Genomic DNA, 21,484 nt, shown 5'->3' on the forward strand with positions numbered 1-21,484 from the left:
ACTGTCTGTCCCTCTCCCCACCTCCCCTCTCTAAATAAATTAATAAACTTAAAAAAAAGATTTAAAAATTGGATTTTTTGCATTATTTTTATTTTTAAAAATAGTTCATTAAAATGTGATTCATCTTGAGTGCTGAGTTTTTTTGGCCACGCTTACATTTTGCTTCTGTGCCTCACTGGCTTTACCCTAGTCTCAGCTCTAGAAAGTCCTGTGTGAACAGCAGCCAGAGTTTATGCTTTGATTTTTTTTTTTTTTTTTTTTTTTTTTTTTTGCTCCAGCAGCTTCTTATGTTGAAATACACTGGATAAATCAAGTTTTGGCAGCAAATGCTTAGAAAATGGATGAATGGAGGAGAAAATGGCTCTGGGTTGATAAGGGTAAATGTAATCCATGTCCACAGGACAGGAACTACTTCCTGGCCTGTAATATTTCTGAATGACCAATGTTTCCCCCAGACAGCAGGAGGTTCAGAAGGTTCATTATCTCTTTCAATTACTAGCTTTCCCATTTAGTACCCTGAAGCAATCATTAACTAAAGAGTTCACCATCAATAAACCAGAAAATATTTATTAAGCTGTGAGGACAGATGCAAAACAGTCCTCATAGCTATCAGGAATACAGCAGAAGCCTAGAACATGGTCCAGGATTTCCTCTAGCCTATTTGGCTGTTTGGACAGGTATGATATACACCTAGGATAGGACCCATTTGGGGGAAAATATAAACCCCGATGGAACATAAGGTCTTCTGAGCTCCTAGAAGGGCTAAGCTTAAATGACATCAGCAACCAGTTTCAAAAAAGAGAATATAATACTGTCACATCTAAAATGATTTATGCTTTCTATATTCATAGGCAGAAGGTGGATGAAGCGAAACCCCTTGAAGGTAGACGGTACCATATCCATGAAAATGGCACATTACAGATCAACAAAACCACAGAAGACGATGCCGGCTCATACTCTTGTTGGGTGGAAAATGCTAAAGGAAAAACTGCTGTGACAGCCAATTTGGATATTAGAAGTACTTTTATCTTGTTTTTACTTTGCATGAATTCTCACATAGGTTCAGTTTGTCCTTTTCCCAAATGAGACAATATGATATAAATTTGAGTGCATATTAAAATTTTTAGAGTGTATTTCGAAACTCCCAGATTATGTTTCATCTGAAAGACCATCACTAAAATTATAGGAAATATTGATGACGTGTTCACCGCCTTTTATAATTTTAAAAGGGACCTAAGTGTTTGGGGGATGACCAGCAAGATTTTAAAATGCCCTATTTGGGGGTATTTCTGTAACTATTTTATTTCAATAACCAACTCAACATAATGTCATCGGCAATCAACACTTTGAGCTAAAAGTTTCATGAACTCATCAAACTTCAGCTTCTTAAAGATTGGGGCATGATAGAATCAGAAAGGTTTGACAAAACCTCATGAACAGCTTTGTGTTTATTCTCTCTTCAAAACAAAGTCCTGGGTTTCACTGACATTTTGATTTTAAAATTGCTCAGAAAATTCTTTTCAGGAAAACATAATAGGAAGATCCTACAGTGATTGTAGGGAGGATCTGTTTCTTGTGGTGCATCATCATCATGGCCTATCACTACTGCTGCTTAGAGAGCAGGGTATATTTGTTCAATTGTCTGTCTTTACTGATGTGTTTATAATTCTCTGTCTCTCTTCTCACACATACCCTTCCTTCCTTGTTTTTCTTCTGTCTTATATTCTTTTACAGTATCTGTTTCTTTTTGTACCCTAAGTTATCCAACACGCCAACCCTGCAGATTATATTTTCAAAGCATGTAAATATACCCCTACTATGTCTGCTTAACTATGATGTCTTCCCCCATATTTAAGTGTCATATACAATTCTCAAAATGCCCTTGTGAAGTCAGTGAAGGTGATTTTTTTTAGACTTTATAAAACCAGCCTATATCAGAGTTTAACAACTCAGCCAGATTCAAAGTGAAGGAGAGGGAAGCCTTGAATCCAAATGAACCTTCACATTCTTCTTGCCCAACACAGCACTTGATGCAAAGTGGACCTCAGAACTGCTAATTGACAAAGGGATGGACAAGGCCATGAACTTTTTGTCTGCTCTAAATATCCACTCTATATGTAAGGAATATATAGCAATTTTGCCAATGAAATATAAGAACACAATTTTGCATATAAAAAATGTCAAGAGTTGGATTGAGTAAGAGGCTATCTAGCATAGTGATTGGAAGAGCTTTGGGGGGCGCCTGGGTGGCTCAGTCGGTTGAGTGTCCGACTTCAGCTCAGGTCACGATCTCGCGGTCTGTGAGTTCGAGCCCCGCGTCGGGCTCTGTGTTGATGGCTCAGAGCCTGGAGCCTACTTCTGATTCTGTGTCTCCCTCTCTCTCTGACCCTCCCCCGTTCATGTTCTGTCTCTCTCTGTCTCAAAAATAAATAAACGTAAAAAAAAAAAAAAATTAAAAAAAAAAAAAAGAAAGCAAGAGCTTTGGTCTCTGCCAAATTGAGGTTCAAACTGCAGCTTAAAGCCCTTACCAGTTAGTAAACTTTGGTGATACTTATTTTCATTTTAGCCTTGTGTTCCCTGTAAAGTGAAAATATTTATATTTATAGACTTATTATAATTATAAAGTGTTGCATGACTGTGAACTTTATTGCAGAGTCCTCGTAAATAGAATACATGCTTATTAAGTAGTATCTGTTATTATTAAGTGGATTTCTGTCTTTAAATTTAAAAATAGGAATAGATGTTTAATAATTCACTTATAATTAAATTCAATTAAATAGTGTCTTCAAGTTTCATGCCTTGGATACCAAATAATCAAATTGTTTTATCACTTTCAATTTCTAATCAGCTCATGGAGTATCATATAGATAGCAAATGTTAAAATGTAATTGTGGAATTGGGGGTCAGCTCATGAGATTTGGCCTCTGAGAAAGTCACCAAATGCCACAACAGGGTAAAGAACCTTTAATATGGCCTCTAAGGGTAAGGATCATATGTACATATTTTTTAACTGAGTAGATTGTCTTTCTTTCTTTGTTTCTTTGTCTTTCTTTCTTTTTCTTTTTCTTTTTCTTTTTCTTTTTCTTTTTCTTTTTCTTTTTCTTTTTTGTGACAGAAAGAGAGATAGTGCACGTGGGGGAAGAGAGAGAGGGAGAATCCTAAGCAGGCTCCACGCCCAGTGTTGAGCCCAACTGGGGTTTGATCTCACCACGGTGAGATCATGAACTGAGCCAAAATCAAGAGTCAGACATAGAACCAACTAAACCACCCAGGCACCCCTGGGATCATATGTTTTGAAACAGTCATAATGAGCAAATGTTTTTAAGACATCCAAATATGATTCTTTTTAATTTATTTGATTTGAATTTGAATTTAATTTATTTGCTATATTTAATTTTGTAGCTACATTTTTGAGCTTCATATTGTTAATACCACTAATACTCTAAATCACTCACCATACCTCATTCAACAAGAAATTCAACAAATATGTGTTGAATGCCTACTGTGTACAGGGTCCCTTTTGAGCTATGGGGAAACTTCCTGTAACAAAACAGACACAACCCCTTCTTCACAGGGCTTATGTTCTCATTTCCCACCTTTATGTTGATAGATCACCCATGTATGGCTTTACCATACCTCTGGTTTCTGAATTATTAATAAACACATTAATAGAAAATCAACTCATTGCCTTTTATCCCCTTACATTGCTTTGATCACATGACCAAAAGCACTAGAAGGAGAAATCATATTTTTTCAGCATCTAGAGACATCCATTTCGTCACACTCTTCTTACTCTTTGGCCCAAGAAGTCGTATGGGGAATTTCTAAGATATTAATTAGTACTTCCACTCTAATTTCTCAGATGTTTGGGCCTGATGGAAAGAAAATAGTAGTGAAATATGATGTTAAGAAATTACAGTGCAAAAAAACATTGCATGAAGATACGACTATTACGTTGACAATTTTGGTTGATTAAATTGCAGGCACTTGATTACGAAGTAAGCTGTGATTTATGGTTCTAATGAGTCTCTTTGTTCGGTAAAAACAGATGCTACAAAACTTCAAGTTTCTCCTAAGAATCCTCGTGTCCCCAAATTGCATACACTTGAATTACATTGTGAGAGCAAATGTGACCCATATTTAAAACATAGTTTGAAGTTGTCCTGGAGTAAAAATGGAGAAGGCTTTGAAATTAATGCCACAGAAGATGGCAGGTAGGTACAGTCTTATGCTGTGTCATCATATTTGGGATTAACACCTAGCACTTGAAAAACAAATAGTTGTAAAAGTATTCACGCTGAATTAAAATATAAAAACTGATTAATTCATTTCAGTCTTCAAGGCAGTATTTATGTATTTATTTTTAATATATATTTTTGAGAGAGAGAGCATGTGCTCATGAGGGTGGGGGAGGGGCAGAGAGAAAGGGAGGGGCAGATAAAGGGAGACAGAGGACCCGAAGCAGACTTTGCGCTGACCGCAGAGCCTGATGCTCTCTCGAACTCACACACATGAGATCATGACCTGAGCCCAAGCTGGACACTTAGCTGGATGAGCCACCCGGGGGCCCCAAAGTCTTGGCATCAGGGCAGCGTTTGAAAGGTAATACAGGGCACTGTTTGGGTTTTCTCTCACATAGTTATCTTCTTCTTTTTGCTACTGACTTTTAATAGAATGTGTACCTTGCTGTTAGTGCATGAAATAGAGTCCATTCCAGATGTGTGAGACAGAGGTACTGCATGAGTGTGCATGCTTACCAAACCACTGGGAAGACTGGGAGAGATGGGCCTAACGGAAGCTGCTTACTAAACTTTTGGGTTCTTTGTCACATAGAACTGCAGCTGTAAGCCAAAGGTCTGAAAACTGCTGCTCTTTACAGCCACCTCACGCCACTGGTGCTGGCAGTGACATCAACCAATGCCAGCTCTTGGGTCTTCCAGAGTCACTGTCTGCTCACAGGGACCCAGAGGAGGCACTCCCCATCACCCTTTTACATCCCAAACTCAAATGAGTCTATCTCATTGGCAGAACCTAAATTATACCTACAGTCCTTCCAGTTAGAATGTATAGACAGCTATGCTTCTAAGCCTCCTAATCTCTGTGTAGAGAATACAGAAAAAAATATATAGAAGAGAGACTGTAGAAGGAAGTGTGAATAGATGCTGGATAGCATCAGACAATATTGAATAGCATCGGACAATATCAGAGTCCATCAAAGAGAGAAAAGACTCAGCATTTACTGAATGCCTGTGCTATCTTTCAAAAGCATGCAGAAGTTAGCTCTCCTCCCTTTTGCATTGTGACTAGTAGGGGTTAAAAATAGACCATCCTTAGCCGAACCTGCCCTGCAGTTTTGTGTTGTTATTCATGATTCTGAAAAAGTAAACCTGAAGATAGTTTGTGCATTCCTTCCATGAGACTGCGGCAGTGTGGTGAGTAAGAGCGTGCACTCTGGAGTCCAGCAGCCTGGATTTAAATCTCATCTCGTTCACTTATTGTGTCTCTGACTTTAGACAGGCTCCCTAACTTCACTGTGCCTTAACTTTACATTCTAAGATACCTCCACAGGGTTATTATGAGTTAACATTCCAAGCACTTAGAAAATACTCAGTCCAATTTAGTGATCATGATTTGTACTAATTTCTCCAGACATTTGGTTTATCTCATTTCTCTGACATGCTTGGCCCCTATTGGTGTGTGTGTGTGTGTGTGTGTGTGTGTGTGTGTGTGTGTGCGTGCTTACACCACCGCTATGCAGAGGCATTGGTCTCAGCTAGGTACTTAATTTATTCCATCTCATCCTTCCCGTATATATGAATTTGTGGAAAGGAGCGTATGTATTGGAACTGTTGTCGCTGAAACAAGAGGAGATTAATTATTGACCTAAAAGACTACATATTGCAACAGAGATCTTCACCCTTAGGTTAGGTCTTAGTCAATCTGTCAACTGCTCAGATCTCCCCATATTCTCCCTCTTTTGTCACTGCTGCCTAGTTACCTGGTGTCTTCCATATAACCTCCAGGCTTCAGTGATGAAGGGAGTCAGAGACTCGTGCCTTGTGGGTGATGTGACCTGCATATTTAGGCCCTGATCCCAGAAACTCCAGCCATCCTCTGTATGGCCGAGTTTAATAGGTTCTGCAGGATGCTGAGGCTGACACTCAAATGAACCTCTGGGTGTCTTAGCAAACTAAGCCAGTGACACAGATGTTCTGCCGCTTTTCCCTAGGGTAGGGGTGAGCAACAGTAACCTCAGCTAGAATTTCTTAGAAGAGATCACTGGAGTGGAGATGGCTGGGAGTAACTCTTGCTGTTGAGGTTGACTGGGGCCAGGAGCACGCATGGACATCTAGCAGGGCGCAGAGATCACAGGTCTCGGTTAAATTTCAAGGGAACCATTAGGAAGCTTCTGTCTCTCACTTTCTGCTGGGACACCTTCTCCTTACTGGTAGACGAGGGGCCTGAGACTTTTATCTAGAAAGAGGTTAAATGAGTTTTACATCAGAAATGTCAATTACCCCTCTTTGGGTGAGCGCAAACCCTGCTTCTGGTGAGCCCCTCTTCTCTCTCTCTCCCTCTCTCTTTCTGCCCCTCGCTCACTTGTGCTCTCTTTCTTTCAAAAATACAAAAGAAACATCAATTGTATGAGTTTCGCTCCTTCTCTGCAAACACATTATTTATCTCAACTAAATAGCAAAAGTCTTTAAATATAATTGATATTTAGTGGAACTTAATTTTTCTAAAAGTGCTTAAATAGTTAAGTTGACAGTACATAGGTATAGGGTAAAAAGTGTAATTTATAGTAAGGAAATTTCCATGTAGTAAACCGGATTACAGATTGGCAAAATAGGGCGAATGGTAAAAAGCTCAGTGCAAATGATTTGCAAAAAGAAGTGCTAGTCTGCCCTCTACTGTTCAAATAAATATCATGGTTTAATTGTTATCTGATCTATTGGATGTGCAGTGTGCTAGGGGAGTGGACGGGTGGAGAAAGGCAATCTTGTCAAAAACAGATTGTCAATCTCTGTGTCAGACAGTCTGACTCTGTAGATCTGGGGTGTGATTCAGGAATGTCCCTTTGGAAGAAGCCCCCAGTTGATCCTATGTAGGTGATTCCCTTCACAAACCTTAAGAATTATTCACATGTATCTTAGCTATTATAATGAAGAATACAGTCTTCAGAAACACCAGGCAACACAGTTGTGTCACTGCTCCATGCATCACAGATGGTTGGAGTTGATAATTAAAACAAAACAAACGGATCCCTTTCATGGCTGTGTAGACAGTTGTGCATGCTCCAGTAACCCCATGTCCCCAGTTTTCACCTGTGGCACTCTCTAATAAAATTTGCATTATGTGAAGCTGTGTGTGTGTTTTTTTTAACTCTTCCTTGAATTTTTTTATAGGGAATATATATTTTTGAATATATATTTCTGCTGTTTCTGTTGTTTTCATCCTCATCATATACTCATTTATTTTTACTGGTAGGATAATTATTGATGGACCTAATTTGACCATATCTAATGTCACCTCAGAGGACCAAGGTATTTACTCTTGTTCAGCTCAAACTGCCCTGGACAGTGTTGCTGATGTAACTCACGTAACCATTCTCGGTAAGTGCGCTACTAATGGGAAATGTCTGTTCATTTCTTTCTTGTTACGAATTAAATTCCATTGTTCTTAGACCATTAAATCAACAATTACTTGAGCCCCTGTACATATACTGTTAGTTTGAATTTTTCATTTAAATAGTAACTCCACTTTCAAATGCTTTCTCCTCTTCTGGCTTTAAAGAAATTAATTAATGCTTAATTTCTTTTCCCTGCATGGTAATGTTTCCAGTAGCAGTGGGAGGTTGGCGATGCTATCAGCAGAAAGAAAACTGAAGCACGCTTGAGTTGTCAGGGCATTTGAGCTACCCTTTCCTAGCATGCAGAGAAAATACAGCTGAGGAATGGAGATGGGTTTTGTGGAGGGATCAGGCTGGGAGTCCCGTGGTGGTGGCACAGTGGTCATGCCCTAAACCAAAGGCAGGGGCTAAGTTCTCAGGGTTCTGTGAAGGGTGTGGAGGAACTTCAAGAGTTCTACAGAGGAATGCCTTTGATTTTTTTTATGATAATGCTAATTAGAAAAGAATGTATATGCTTCACTAGTTAATCAACACAATTACTCCTCCGGTCACCCATGGTTAAAGCTCTTAGAACATTCTGGTGCATTTCTTAGACTACCATTAGCTCTTGAACCATCTCTTAGACCATCTCTCTTCCAGTTTGCTTGCCAGATTTACTCCCCACAAGCTATCTGATAGGGAAAGCTGACTTATATGGATAACATCAGCGAACCACTTACCCTCAAACTTCCATTTGTTTCAACCAATGGGAAGCTCTGGCAATAGACGAGGGTGGGTGTATTTATTCTCCATATTCCCTCCCTGCAGGCTGACTGTGTTCATTGTCATTGATTCCTTCCAGGGAGGCTCTCTCCACAAAATCCTCTCTGATGAAATTCTATTAACTGCTCCCTCCACCCCTCACTCCATATATTCTGCCTACATCTTTTAAAAGAGTTTTTTTTCTTTCTTTTTTTTTTTTAATTTTTTTTTAACGTTTATTTATTTTTGAGACAGAGAGAGACACAGCATGAATGGGGGAGGGGCAGAGAGAGAGGGAAACACAGAATCGGAAGCAGGCTCCAGGCTCTGAGCTGACAGCACAGAGCCCGACGCGGGGCTCGAACTCGCGGACCGCAAGATCGTGACCTGAGCTGAAGTCGGACGCTTAACCGACTGAGCCATCCAGGTGCCCCGAAAGAGTTTTTTTTCTAAAAACTCTTGGCACTATCCAAATTGTGTGAACTATTGAATTTCTGCTGGGACCCTGACTGATAGAGACCTTTTTTTAAAATAGTTTTCTGTTACAATTTTTTTCCCCTGTGGGAACCATTTAGTCTTTCTTCCAGTTTTTTGATATTCCTTTAAAGTGTTTGATTTTGCCTAACTCCTTTATTACATATGTAGATTAATCATTATTAGTAACAGGATTTGTATCTTTAGCTCTCTGGTTGCTGGGATCCACAGGTAGATTGCTAATAGAGTGTCCAGGATGAGAGGAAATAATTCAGTGTATTTGGAGGTAAGATGTGAAAAATGACTAAACATGCTAGATCTCTTCAAGAGAAGCAAATATATATTTCAAGGGAAATAAATGACCATGATGTTTAAGTGAAACAAAGGGTCATCAGACTGGGTTCTACACACACATACACACACGCACACACACACATACACACAAGTTCCCAAGTGGTAAAGGGTATGGACTTGGTTCAGTAGAATTGTACCTTTAGGTGAGATGTTTGGTCATAGGAATTTAGCTGCTTCAGGGGTTTGCACACAGAAAGGCCCAACCCTCTAGTAGTTAATCCACTAGTGGGTCATCAGATAAAATAGTTGAGCTTCAGGTAAAGTAGAGTTTGTCTCAGGCACTGCAAGTGTAGGAGAAAGTTTCAGAATCCCTGGACTTTTTCCCTAAGTATCTTAAGCAATGGAGCCAGCTAAGGGATTGGGACACCATACCACTTGCTGCACACTGTCCAAAGCTCCTTATAAAATTTAATATATGAGTCATGTGATTAGGCTACTATCTTCCAAAACCATTAGATTTTGATAATTTTAAATAGAGTTGCTGTGATCACATGTAATACTTATGTATGAAGTTTTTAACCAATTTTCTAAGAATAAAAATAAATTCATTTAAAAAATATTCTATGACAAGATTGCATTTTCTTAACCACTTCTTGGAGTTTACCTTCTAATATTTGAAGCCAATCCGTGGTGTAAAGAAGCATATCTCACTAACTGATGGTAACGAATAGATCCCTGTGTAGTTTAGAGAAATTTCTTTTCCCCAGAAAATAATTTTTGAAAAGATATGCTTGACCTGTTGCAATCAGAAGTAACTGTCCTTGATCTAACTGTCCTTTAACTGTATCAATCTTTTAAGTATCAACTGTACTCCATCAATTCTAATTCCATATGCTTCTTGGAAAGAGCAGATTTTAATGTCAGATGCTACAGTCTGTTTTGGTTGCTTTAGGTAAGTTGAAAAATGAGTGAGTTCTTAGTAAGTGTTGAAGAGAAATGTAAATTGTCTGAGCTCACAGATCTGAAACCTGTTGAGGAAATAATTTCTTATTTAAGGCCCTGAAGCTTGCACAGTCACTGACTGCATTTTTAAAATAAAATAGTCTCTTTTGAATAAAAAACAATGTTTTTTTGCCAGTGTAAATTTCCAGAAATTGGTGAATACTCAGCAGGGGCGTAGATGATGCCTCCCACTTGGGGAATAAGGAGCCCATGGGAAGGTCCTAAGAGATATTACTTAATTGTCTCCACTGAGAAAAGACAAATGTCCCTGGGTACAAGAGAGAATTGAAATCAAATTTCAGAAGTAAAGACCATTAGGGATAAGTCTGGTTTTTTGTTTTGTTTCACTCTTCCTTTATTTTGATAAACATTTCCATGGACTGTAACACTCAAAGTCATCACCTACTCTTAGTATCCAAAATCTATAAAGAACTTATAAAACTCAACACCCCAAAAAATGAATAATCCAATGAAAAATGGGATGAAGACTTGAATAGACATTTTCCCAAAGAAGACATCCAGATGGCCGATAGACACATGAAAAGATGCTCAACATCACTCACCCTCAGAAAATGCAAATCAAAACTACAATAAGATATCCTCTCACACCTGTTGGAAAGGCTAAAATTAATACACAAGACACAACAGGTGTTGGTGAGGATGTGGTAAAAGGGGAACCCTCTTACACTATTGGTGAGAATGCAAACTGGTACAGCCACTGTGGAAAATAGTATGGAGATTCCTTAAAAGGCTAAAAATAGAACTACCCTACAATCCAGCAATTGCAGTACTATGTATTTACCCCCCAAATACAAAAATACTCATTCAAAGGGATACATGCACTCCAGTGTTTATAGCAGCATTACCTATAATAGATTACAGAAAAGCCCAAGTGTCCATTGATTGATGAATGGATAAAGAGGATGTGGTGTGTGTGTGTGTGTGTGTGTGTGTGTACACACACACACACACACACACACACACACACACATTGGAATATTATCGGCAATAAAAAAGAATGAAATCTTGCCATTTGGAATGACATAGGTGGAGCCAGAGTATTAAGTTAAGCAAAATCAGTCAGAGAAAGACAAATATAGGATTTCACTCGTATATGGAATTTAAGAAACAAAAAATAAGCAAAGAGGAAAAAAAGAGAGAGAGGAAAAACCAAGAAACAGACTTTTACCTATAGAGGGCAAACTGATGGTTACCAGAAGGGGGGTGGGCAGGGGGACAGGTGAAAAGGTGAGGGGACTAAGGAGTGCACTTGTTGTGATGAGCACTGGGTGATGTATGGAAGTGTTGAATCACTAATACACCTGTAACTAATATTACACTGTATGTTAACTAACTGGAATTTAAATACATTTTAAAATTAAAAATTTTTAAATTAAAAAAAAATCATCACCTACTCAATTTTCTAGTCTGTGACATATTTATTGGTGCCAGATTTTTCCCTTCCAATAAAAACAGACTTCCTACTCTTTTTCAGAACTCTAGGCCAAGAGAGTATAAAAGTTGCTGTTATATACTGAGAATTCATTGTTAGAAATTACAATTAAAATCCACAGCATACAAAAAAGAAAGCCTGAGTTCATGTTCTTTATCTTATTTTCCTATAGTCATAGGACCTAATTTTATTGCTCGAATGTGGTAATTGCATGCATGATTGAAGTGATATTATACTTTTCACTTACTCATTTAGTCACAAAACATTTATATGCAAAGCACTGAGGGTGATGCAAATATTAATAAAATGCAGTCCCTATAACTCTTGAAGGTCTGTCATATTCAGGAAGTGAATCAGGAACATAAATAAACATATGAGCAGGAAGATACTGATCCTCTTGAGATAGATCATGTTTCTCAAAATTGCACATAATGGGAATGCAGGGCAACTGCTTAGAAATGAAGATTCCTGGGCCCAGCTCTGTCAGTAAGCCAGAGAGACAGGGCCCAGAAACAAATCCTCATTGTTAATATCTACTTCTGAAAGAATGTTTATGATCATGGTCAAGGATGCCCTTTGAGAACTGGCATCAGAGGGAAGGGAGAAAGTGTTTATGGTAGGGAATATATGTGCAGGAAGCTGCATTTGAAGCAGAACTGGAAGGGCTGCTGAGATGTGGACAATTGGGTGTGGAGACCCGGGCCTGGAGAGAAAGAAAGGGGGCTGGCAATGTGCCTCAGGGAGAAAATTGAGTGGACAAAGCCATGATCTGCACTCTCCTTACCTTAATTTTTTTTTTATTGTTAATTAGATGTTCCGGATCCACCAGAAAACCTACACTTGTCTGAAAGACAGAACAGGAGTGTTCGGCTGACGTGGGACGCTGGAAATGATCACAATAGCCGTATTAGTGGTAGGGAGTACTATGTTGGGGTAACTATGTTCCTGAAGTTCCTGAGTCACAGTTAATATTAAGGCCATTTTTTTTACCACAGTTCTAGATTATCCTTCTTAAAATATTTTTTCAAACTTTTTTATGTTTATTTACTTATTTATTTTGAGAGAGAGAGAGCACGCACGTGCACAAACTGAGGAGGGGCAGAGAGAGGGAGAGAGAGAATCCCAAGCAGGGTTCTCACTGTCAGTGTAGGGTCCAACCCAGGGCTGGAACTCACGAACTGTGAAATCATGACATGAGCTCGAATCAAGAGTCAGATGCTCAACAGACTGAGCCACCTAGGCTCCCCATCCTTTCATACTTTTTATATTGTATGTAAGTGTTATTATAACTTAAACATACTAACTCCATTCTAATTTTTACTTTTTCTTATGCTTCTACTGCCAGAATACATTGTTGAATTTGAAGGAAACAAGGAAGAACCTGGAAGATGGGAGGAACTGACTAGAGTCCAAGGAAAAGAAACAACAGTCTTATTATCTTTGGCTCCATATGTGAGATATCAGTTCAGGGTCATAGCCGTGAATGAAGTAGGGAGAAGCCAACCTAGCCAGCCATCAGATCATCATGAAACACCTCCAGCAGGTATGTGAGTTCTCACATCAGGTTTTAAAATATTTTGAAAATATTTTGAAATATTTCAAAATAAAATATTTCAAAATATCATCAATTTCAAAATATTTTAGTTTTGTCCCATTTTTCAACATATGAAACAACAAATTGATACTATGGTGTAGGGTTTTAGATTTCTCCTAATAGCTTGAAAAGTTCTGTGAACTAACAGCACACAAATATCCAAAGTACATCAGATTAAAAAGTAGTATATGCATGTTTGATAGAGAGCAGGAAATTACAAGGAGGTATATGAGCAAACATTACTTTGAATTATCTGTGATAGGTAAGTATCATGTTAAAATCAGGTATCAAGTATGTTATAAACCGAATTTCAGTATATAGAAAATCAGGTTTCTCCCTTTATATTCCTTTTTATTTAAATTTTCTGAAATAAAACAGTTGATTCATTGTAGTCACCTTGTTAACATTTTCTTCTAATGTTTATTTTTGAGGGAGAGAGAGAGAGAGAGAGAGAGAGAGAGAGAGAGAGAGAGAGAGCATGAGCACAAGTGGGTGAGGAGCAAAGAGAAAGGGGAACAGAGGATCCAAAGTGGGCTCTGAGGTGACAGCAGAGAGCCTGACGTAGGGCTAGATCCCACGAACCATGAAATCATGACCTGACCCAAAGTCAGACACTTAACTGCCTGAGCCACCCAGGTGCCCCAACACTTGAAAATATCTAGGAGTGTTTGAGTGGTCATAACAGTGACATTATTATTTTTTCCCCTGGGCAAAATAAATATGCTAGGGTAAAACTTCCTTTTTGGATTGAGGAAAAGCAAGAAGAGATAGTAACTGAATCACACATACGTGTGTGATTTAAGTGTAAGTTGCATTTGGCACTAAAACTACACTTAGCCCTTTCTTATGAAATGGAACCATCTGAATGTATTTCATGGGCACATTACCTGCTCTTTCCTATTTGTTGTCCCTAACACTGGGCTGTTGAAATTAAGACATGGTGTTTGTCTGTTAAGATGGAAATACTCACAACACACATTACTAACAGTAATTCTAATAGGAAAAGGAAAGGTTTAAAATTAAAATGTGTATTTAAAAAGTAGGTTTAACATTTGGGGATGCCTGGGTGGCTCAGTCAGTTGAGCATCCGACTCTTGATTTCAACTCAGGTCATGCTTTGAGGGTCATGGTATTGAGGCCCGTATCAGGCTCTGTGCTGAGCATGGAGATTAAGATTCTCTTAATCTTAATCTGATTAAGATTCTCTCTCTCTCTCTCAAATAATTTTTTTTTAAAGTAGGTTTAAGAATTTTAAAAAAGCAAGTTGAAAAATTTAAAGAGCAGGTTTAAAATGAAGATACCTAAAATGAACCGTCTACTTTCTATTAAATAATAATTATATTACTTCAAGCGTATGATTTTACCCCTTTAAATAAAATACATATTAAATTTTTTTTAATGTTTATTTATTTTTGAGACAGAGACAGAGCATGAGCGGAGGAGGGTAGAGAGAGGGAGGGAGACACAGAATCCAAAGCATACCCCAGGCTCTGAGTTGTCAGCTCAGAGCCTGATGCGGGGCTTGAACCCACGAGCCATGAGATCATGACCTGAGCCGAAGTTGGATGCTCAACCGACTGAGCCACCCACGCGCCCCAAATAAAATATATATTTAAAAGCTGCCTTATGTGAGCTCATGGATAGGTTAACTAATCTTATAGTGATAATCATTTTACAATATATACATATAAATATAAAATGTGTATCTATGTATTTGATACATATATGTATATATATACATACATACACACTTATGAAATCATTATACTCTATACCTTAAACTTACACAATGTTACATGTCAATTACATAAAGCTGGAGGGAAAAACTGCCTTAAGTCTTTTTATAGACTTGGCCAGATAGAAATAAACAAATACAATCAAAGTTATTTAGAATTGTTTTTAGCTGGAGGAGGGATGACAGGCTGATTTACCTATGGGCCATAAAATTGGAAAGTGTAATTTTAATACTTATAATTTTTTAGCTCCAGACAAGAATCCACAAAACATAAGGGTTCAAGCCTCTCAACCCAAGGAAATGATTATAAAATGGGAGGTATGTATTCTTTAATGTGTTATACACTACTTTGTGTTCTTTTTCTTTTTCTTTCTTTTAGATCTGCATGCTACGTGTAAGGATAGAAAAATATTTTTTAAGAACAAAGATATAAGATTTGTATATTTGATAAATGTATTCAATTTGTATATTTTACAGATCTTTGTGATTAGAATATTATTAGAATGTTAAACATTGGTAAATTATGTAAAATTTATAAAGGTCGATATAATTGTGATCAATTATCAAAATTGTCAGATTTTTTAGTATTTTTACAACTAGCATTCTCAATCCTTTCATGTAAAAAATATGCTCAAAAATTTTCACTAAATTTTAGTACATGGTCTAATAAACATTATGAATATCTAAAGGATGGCTGCCAAATAATACCCACTACTTACTAAGCACGATCAAGCTTTTTGTATACGGTTTTCTAATTCCGAGAACAACCTTGCCATTTACAGCTTTGTCTAGATATAGGAGCTGAGGTCAGGGTGACTGGCACTAGACATCAACAAACCTAGGGTATCAGCATAGGTATCTGTGGACTTTAAACTGCACTTTTTGCCCCTTTATATATCTCTATTAAAGGTTATGAAGTAGACTTTTGTCTTTGAATTTGGCATGAAATTTCACATCTGCTCAGATGACTTTTTTTTGAGTGTCATTTCTAAATTTCTTCTTAGTGGGTAATTTTCCCCCCTTTTTTTTGGACATATTCATGAACAAGTAATTTAACCTACTTGAAAGTAGATTACCAAACATTGTGATTTTAATAATAGACTTCCAACATTAAATTCACTGAATTGTATGTAAATGTAGAACATTCTTGCATGTATGCCGGAATATGCTATTTTATTTCTAAACCTCTTTCCAGATACGATTTTGCGAAGGGTTTTAGGATGTATGAACCTTAGTTTGATGTTTTTTAGTCAATATTTTTATATTAACACTAACCCATTATTCACATTTCAGTGCAATTAAAGTTTGTGAATTTGAAATTTGAAGAAAAATGGTAATACACAGAATCAAAATATATCCAAGAATATTATTTCTTTCCTTGAATTTGTGGTCATACATATTTGCTACTACATTGTCTTGATAATTCCTTAATTTATAATCTGAAATTATGTTAATATCTTATTCTTGGAGAGTCTCTGTCCTTTTCTCTCTTAAGTTTCATAGAAATTTCTGTCAGACAGATGTTATAAGTGGTTAGATGAAAATAATAGCATGTAATGATCAGGCCGGTTCCTCAGAGAAACACACCATGGCATACCAGTATCAGCTCATTAGTCGTCCGCACTCCTGAAGGGCCACCGCAGCTCGATGCTATCAGCTGTATGTTTCATACAGAGAAGCTGGGACTCTCATTTTAATGACCTTACCCAGATGCCCTGCGCTGAGTCAGTGATGAAAAGAGGGCCCGACCCCCACCCCTGCCTTTGCCCTTCCCGTCTGCTATCTTCGTTGGGGGCCTCTTTAAGAATTTGCTGTGGTTTTGTTGCCAGTTGTCTGAAAGCCAAATACAAAATATTCCTCCGGCTTCTTCCGGAGTCCAGGCACCCAGGAGCCTGGTGATTTAGATAAGATTTTTCTTAAAAGTGTTACCTATGGTGGCAGTTTATTTTAAAATTTGCCAGAGAGCTTTATCAAATGTAACAATTTTCCTTGGAGCAAAACATGTGTAAATTGAATACTTTTATTTGTGCACATTTATTGTTGGTAGAGGCTGAAGGAACCGTAATTCCAGATTGCGGTATGAAACTAGAAGCTTGTGGCCTGATTCATCTGGGCACTGCTAGAGCCCCTGGTGAATTTATATCCTGATGGTAGTAAAAATTACCTTGGTGCAAAACTTTGAATGCAAAGTATAGACAGTGACTGAAATCTCAGAAGGGTTTTGTTTTGTTTTGATTTTTTTTTCCCCTCATAACTAATTTAAGGAATCACCTTGGAGTCAGTGTAACTTGAAATTGTTTTGCTGATATAGCACTCCTTTCAACCTAATTCCAGCCAATCCATCTAAAGAGTATTTTAGTAAATTGGACTGAATCAAGAAGCGTTGCACATTCTGTAAGAAAACACTACATACCACATTACTGAATCGCTCGTCTATACCCACAAAATTACTGTTTATTTAAGTGAACCTTACACTCTAGGACTAAAGTCACATTTTTATGTATTCTATATAACAGATTCGTTTAAATGCATATTCCCATTTTTGGAATGAAATAGGTGGTTTAAATCACTTTAACTTTTTTTAATTAAAGTAATGCTTGATTAAAAATGAGAGTGGAAATAACCAATTTCCTATGCGAGAAATTCCTCCACTAAATTTTCTTTTACAGGAAAATATAGTGGAAGCTGGTAATGGGAGGGGGGCACTTTGTCTTAACGAAATAGTCAAGAAGCTAGAGAGTTATTTTATTATAGAGAAGAGCTATATCTTCTAGGTGCTAATGTGTAAACATGCATATTACCCAGAAATAAGGATTTACTCAATCTCTCTCTTCTCTTGAAAGGCATATGGAGAAGGATGGATGGGGTCAGGTGGAAAGAGTTCTGACTGAAAATTCATGGGAGATCTTTTTCACAATCATGCAGTTCATGATCATGCCCTTTTTATATCTCCTAGTTCTTTGGTCATGAAATAGTAGAGGAAAATTTAGACAAAAGCAAAAGTCCTCTGTGGAATTTCTTAGTAAATCCTTTCATATACGAACAGTGAAACTTAACCACAAGGCATCTAAATTGTGGTTCCTTACTACTTAGGTAGGTGAAGGACTAACTTTCAAACTTAGAGAAAGACAAAAATTTTCCTAAGCGTTTCTAAACCAGGCGGAGGTTTACGATCTTCCAAGACCCGATCCCTCTATTGCAATGTTTCTTAGGCCATTTAGGGTGGATTGCCGCGGTCTCTGACTCAGCATATCCGTGATCACACTAGATGAGTCTTACTTTTGTCTTAGCCTTTGAAATCCATGGAGCAGAATGGACCAGGACTAGAGTACAGAGTGACATGGAAGCCACAGGGAGCCCCCGTGGAGTGGGAAGAAGAGACGGTCACAAACCACACCTTGCGCGTGATGACACCTACTGTCTACGCTCCTTACGATGTCCAGGTCCAAGCCGTCAATCACCTTGGCTCTGGCCCTGAACCTCAGTCAGTGATTCTGTATTCTGGGGAAGACTGTAAGTGATACACCTGAAACCGCCAAGCACCTCTTTCATGCATATTGCATTTCTGTTGATGAACATTTTTGAGCAACTACTGCATGCAAAGAGGATATACTAGCTGTGGGAGATTAACAGAAATATAACACTTGGTTCCTACTTGAGGGTTGACTGTAGGATAGCTGATCACTATAGAGTGGTAAGGAAGTATGTTAAAAGCTTTAATTTTATTCAATTTCCCAGTAAACCCATTTCTATATTAAAATCAAAGACGAGTAATCATCACTGTAATTGGTTGATCAGTATAACTGTCATATGGTTTCCAGTGACATTTGTCCTTACAAAGACTTCCTAACAACCATCTGCTGCCATGCACTGGCCTCACTCACTTGTATGTCTGGAATCTTCCTCATGCAGATGAGATGCAAACTGAGACTTGTATATAGAATTACACACACACAGTTTTGAGGTACTACTGATATGCTCATATTATTAAATACTTAGACCATAATAACAAGTAGGTTATTGAAAAAAGGAAAGATGCTCTATTTCATGTCATTAAGGCGTTACTCTCATTATTCTTCCATTGTCCAGAGTAATATTTTGATCCAAGAATGGAAGGTTGAGAATGTGAAATGACTTAACTCCTTATTTGCCTGCTACCTAAATTCTTCTACCTGAGTACACCAGAAACATCACTGTGAACTAAGATATTATTTTTCTTGGCTACTCTGCATTTGGCTTATTCTTCTACACTTAGTTCTCTGTAGAATGGGGATAATACTACTACTTTACTGCATTGTTTTCAGGATTATGTGAGCCAATCCAACATTGCCTACACTTAGCATATGCTCAGTTATCTTTTGTTCCCAAAAGATTGATCAAATTGTCAAGTAATTTTAGTTACATTGTTTAGTTCACCTGCCTCTAAAGGCGAGATACCCACAGAGTATTTCACTGGCCACTGTTTCTAGTAACATTGCCCCTGCCTGGAGAGCTGCATTTCTCCTAGAAACCTATTAGGGCTCTGAAACTCCTGCGAGTTGAGAAACTCTCTTGGTTCCATTTGGAATTGATTTCCTAAGAGTGCTTTGCTCAGATTAAGCATTATGAAAAATCACCTTTTGAAAAGGGGATACAGTCACATTTAAAGGTTATTGAAAACTCATGATTCTTATGTGCTTAACAGATCCTGATACAGCTCCAGTGATCCATGGTGTGGACGTTATAAACAGCACCTTAGTTAAAGTTTCCTGGTCAACAATTCCAAAGGACAGAGTCCATGGACATCTAAAAGGATATCAGGTTTTTATTATAGATTTTGTTCTTGTTGCTGAATAAATATCTTAAATGCAAATAAGAACTGATCTCAGAAGAAGCTACAAGAGCATCTGCCACCATGGCCAAAATGTTAAAGCATTGCTATTTCCATTGCAGATAAATTGGTGGAAAACAAAAAGTCTGTTGGATGGAAGAACACATCCCAAAGAAGTAAACATTCTGAGGTTTTCAGGACAAAGAAACTATGGAATGGTTCCTTCTCTAGATGCCTTTAGTGAATTTCATTTAACAGTCTTAGCCTATAATTCCAAAGGAGCTGGTCCAGAGAGTGAGCCTTATATATTTCAGACACCAGAAGGAGGTAAGAATAACAGTGGACAATAATGTCAACAATGGGAATTATGCCATGGGCAAATTAAACATTTCCTTCTTTACTAGTAGTTAATTAATATGTACTTCATATGAGTTAGCTTCTCAATTTCTATAAAAAACTGTAATCTAATGGATATTAAAAAAAAAGAAACTTACCAATTTATAAGTGTCTCTTCTTGATCTTCTGTTTTCTAGTACCTGAACAACCAGCTTTTCTGAAGGTCATCAAAGTTGATAAAGACACTGCTACTTTAACCTGGGGACTACCGAAGAAACTGAATGGAAACTTAACTGGCTATCTATTACAGTATCAGATAAGTAAGTAGAAATTTGAATTGGGTCCACCTATTAATATTTCATTATTGGTTGAGTATTTGGTTTGCTATGCTGAGAATCTAATGATGGTGGTTTGTAAGCTGGCATACTACCTTAACAACAAAGGGGTTTGTAAATTGGCTTGCAGACCAAATCCAGTCTGCTGCCTGTTTTCAGAAACAGGCCATACATGTCCGCTCATTTACATTTGTCAGTAACTGCTTTCTCACTACAGTGGCCAAATTGAGTAGCTGTGACAGAGATTACATGGCTCACAAAGGCTGAAATATTTACAATATAGTTCTTTTCAGAAAGGTTTACCAATCCCTGATTCAGAGGAAAAGTCAGTAGGTACCAGAGGATATATATTTAATATTTATGCATAAGAAGCATTGAGAATTAAGAAACGTGCCAAAGAAAAGCATTAGTAAATGAGGTAACAGAGACTCAGAGTGCATGTAACTTCCACCCTGCACTTCTTTTGTCTCCAACACATGCTTCCGGCCTCAACCTTAAATGTACTTCTGTTTGTAGAAACCTCTGTGGATAGCCCGCTGGTATAGGCACATTGTATTGTGAGCCTTGAAGGGTTGTTTTGCCTCATTACTCAGACTGGGCTCTGCCCTTGTGCTGCTGTGACATTTGGTTGAAAACATGCTTATACAAAATCAGGTTATTTTTAATCATAGTGCCTTCCATGTGTAACAGTCTTTACCTCTAAGCATCATGTCAAAGTGGAAATTAGGGAACTGAGGTCATAGAAAATTTTAGATTTTGAGGACATGAATTCCATACCCTAGGACTGTGCTGCTTGCAAAAGCCATCTTGATGATGGTCTCAATGAGCTATTCTGCGTCCCGGTAGTTCAAAGCTTGTAGCAATCCAGGTCACGTATGAGTTTTAGCTCCTAAGGCCTGTCCTGAGTTGGGCTATATAGTTACATAGATACAGGCATAATCCCAGTGGAGGTAACATGTTAGCATTTTTTGAGTGTTTGCTAAGTAGCAGGATCAGTACCAAGTGCTCTCCCATATTTTTTCATTAAAATGGAAAATATATGAGGGATGTATTTTCACTATTTTGTGGATGTCAGAATTG

At 37.8% G+C, this 21,484-nt stretch overlaps 1 protein-coding gene across 13 annotated transcripts in view; it reads left to right on the plus strand.

The window, feature by feature from the left end:
• The window catches only part of CHL1 (cell adhesion molecule L1 like), a 198,530-nt gene that overhangs the window by 163,979 nt on the left and 13,067 nt on the right, over positions 1–21,484 (plus strand). For all 13 annotated transcript variants that reach the window (XM_019428467.2, XM_019428469.2, XM_019428466.2 and 10 more), the window contains 10 exons: positions 852–1,018; positions 4,049–4,214; positions 7,489–7,613; positions 12,406–12,507; positions 12,940–13,137; positions 15,171–15,241; positions 18,214–18,436; positions 19,608–19,723; positions 19,856–20,060; positions 20,267–20,389. In XM_019428467.2, coding sequence (XP_019284012.1) covers positions 852–1,018; positions 4,049–4,214; positions 7,489–7,613; positions 12,406–12,507; positions 12,940–13,137; positions 15,171–15,241; positions 18,214–18,436; positions 19,608–19,723; positions 19,856–20,060; positions 20,267–20,389 — 1,496 coding nt within the window. The remainder of the gene's footprint in view (positions 1–851; positions 1,019–4,048; positions 4,215–7,488; positions 7,614–12,405; positions 12,508–12,939; positions 13,138–15,170; positions 15,242–18,213; positions 18,437–19,607; positions 19,724–19,855; positions 20,061–20,266; positions 20,390–21,484) is intronic.

This window comes from Panthera pardus, unplaced genomic scaffold (genome assembly GCF_024362965.1).
Source record: "Panthera pardus isolate Hobbes unplaced genomic scaffold, ASM2436296v1 HiC_scaffold_8, whole genome shotgun sequence".
Classification (NCBI taxonomy): Eukaryota; Metazoa; Chordata; class Mammalia; order Carnivora; family Felidae; genus Panthera; species Panthera pardus.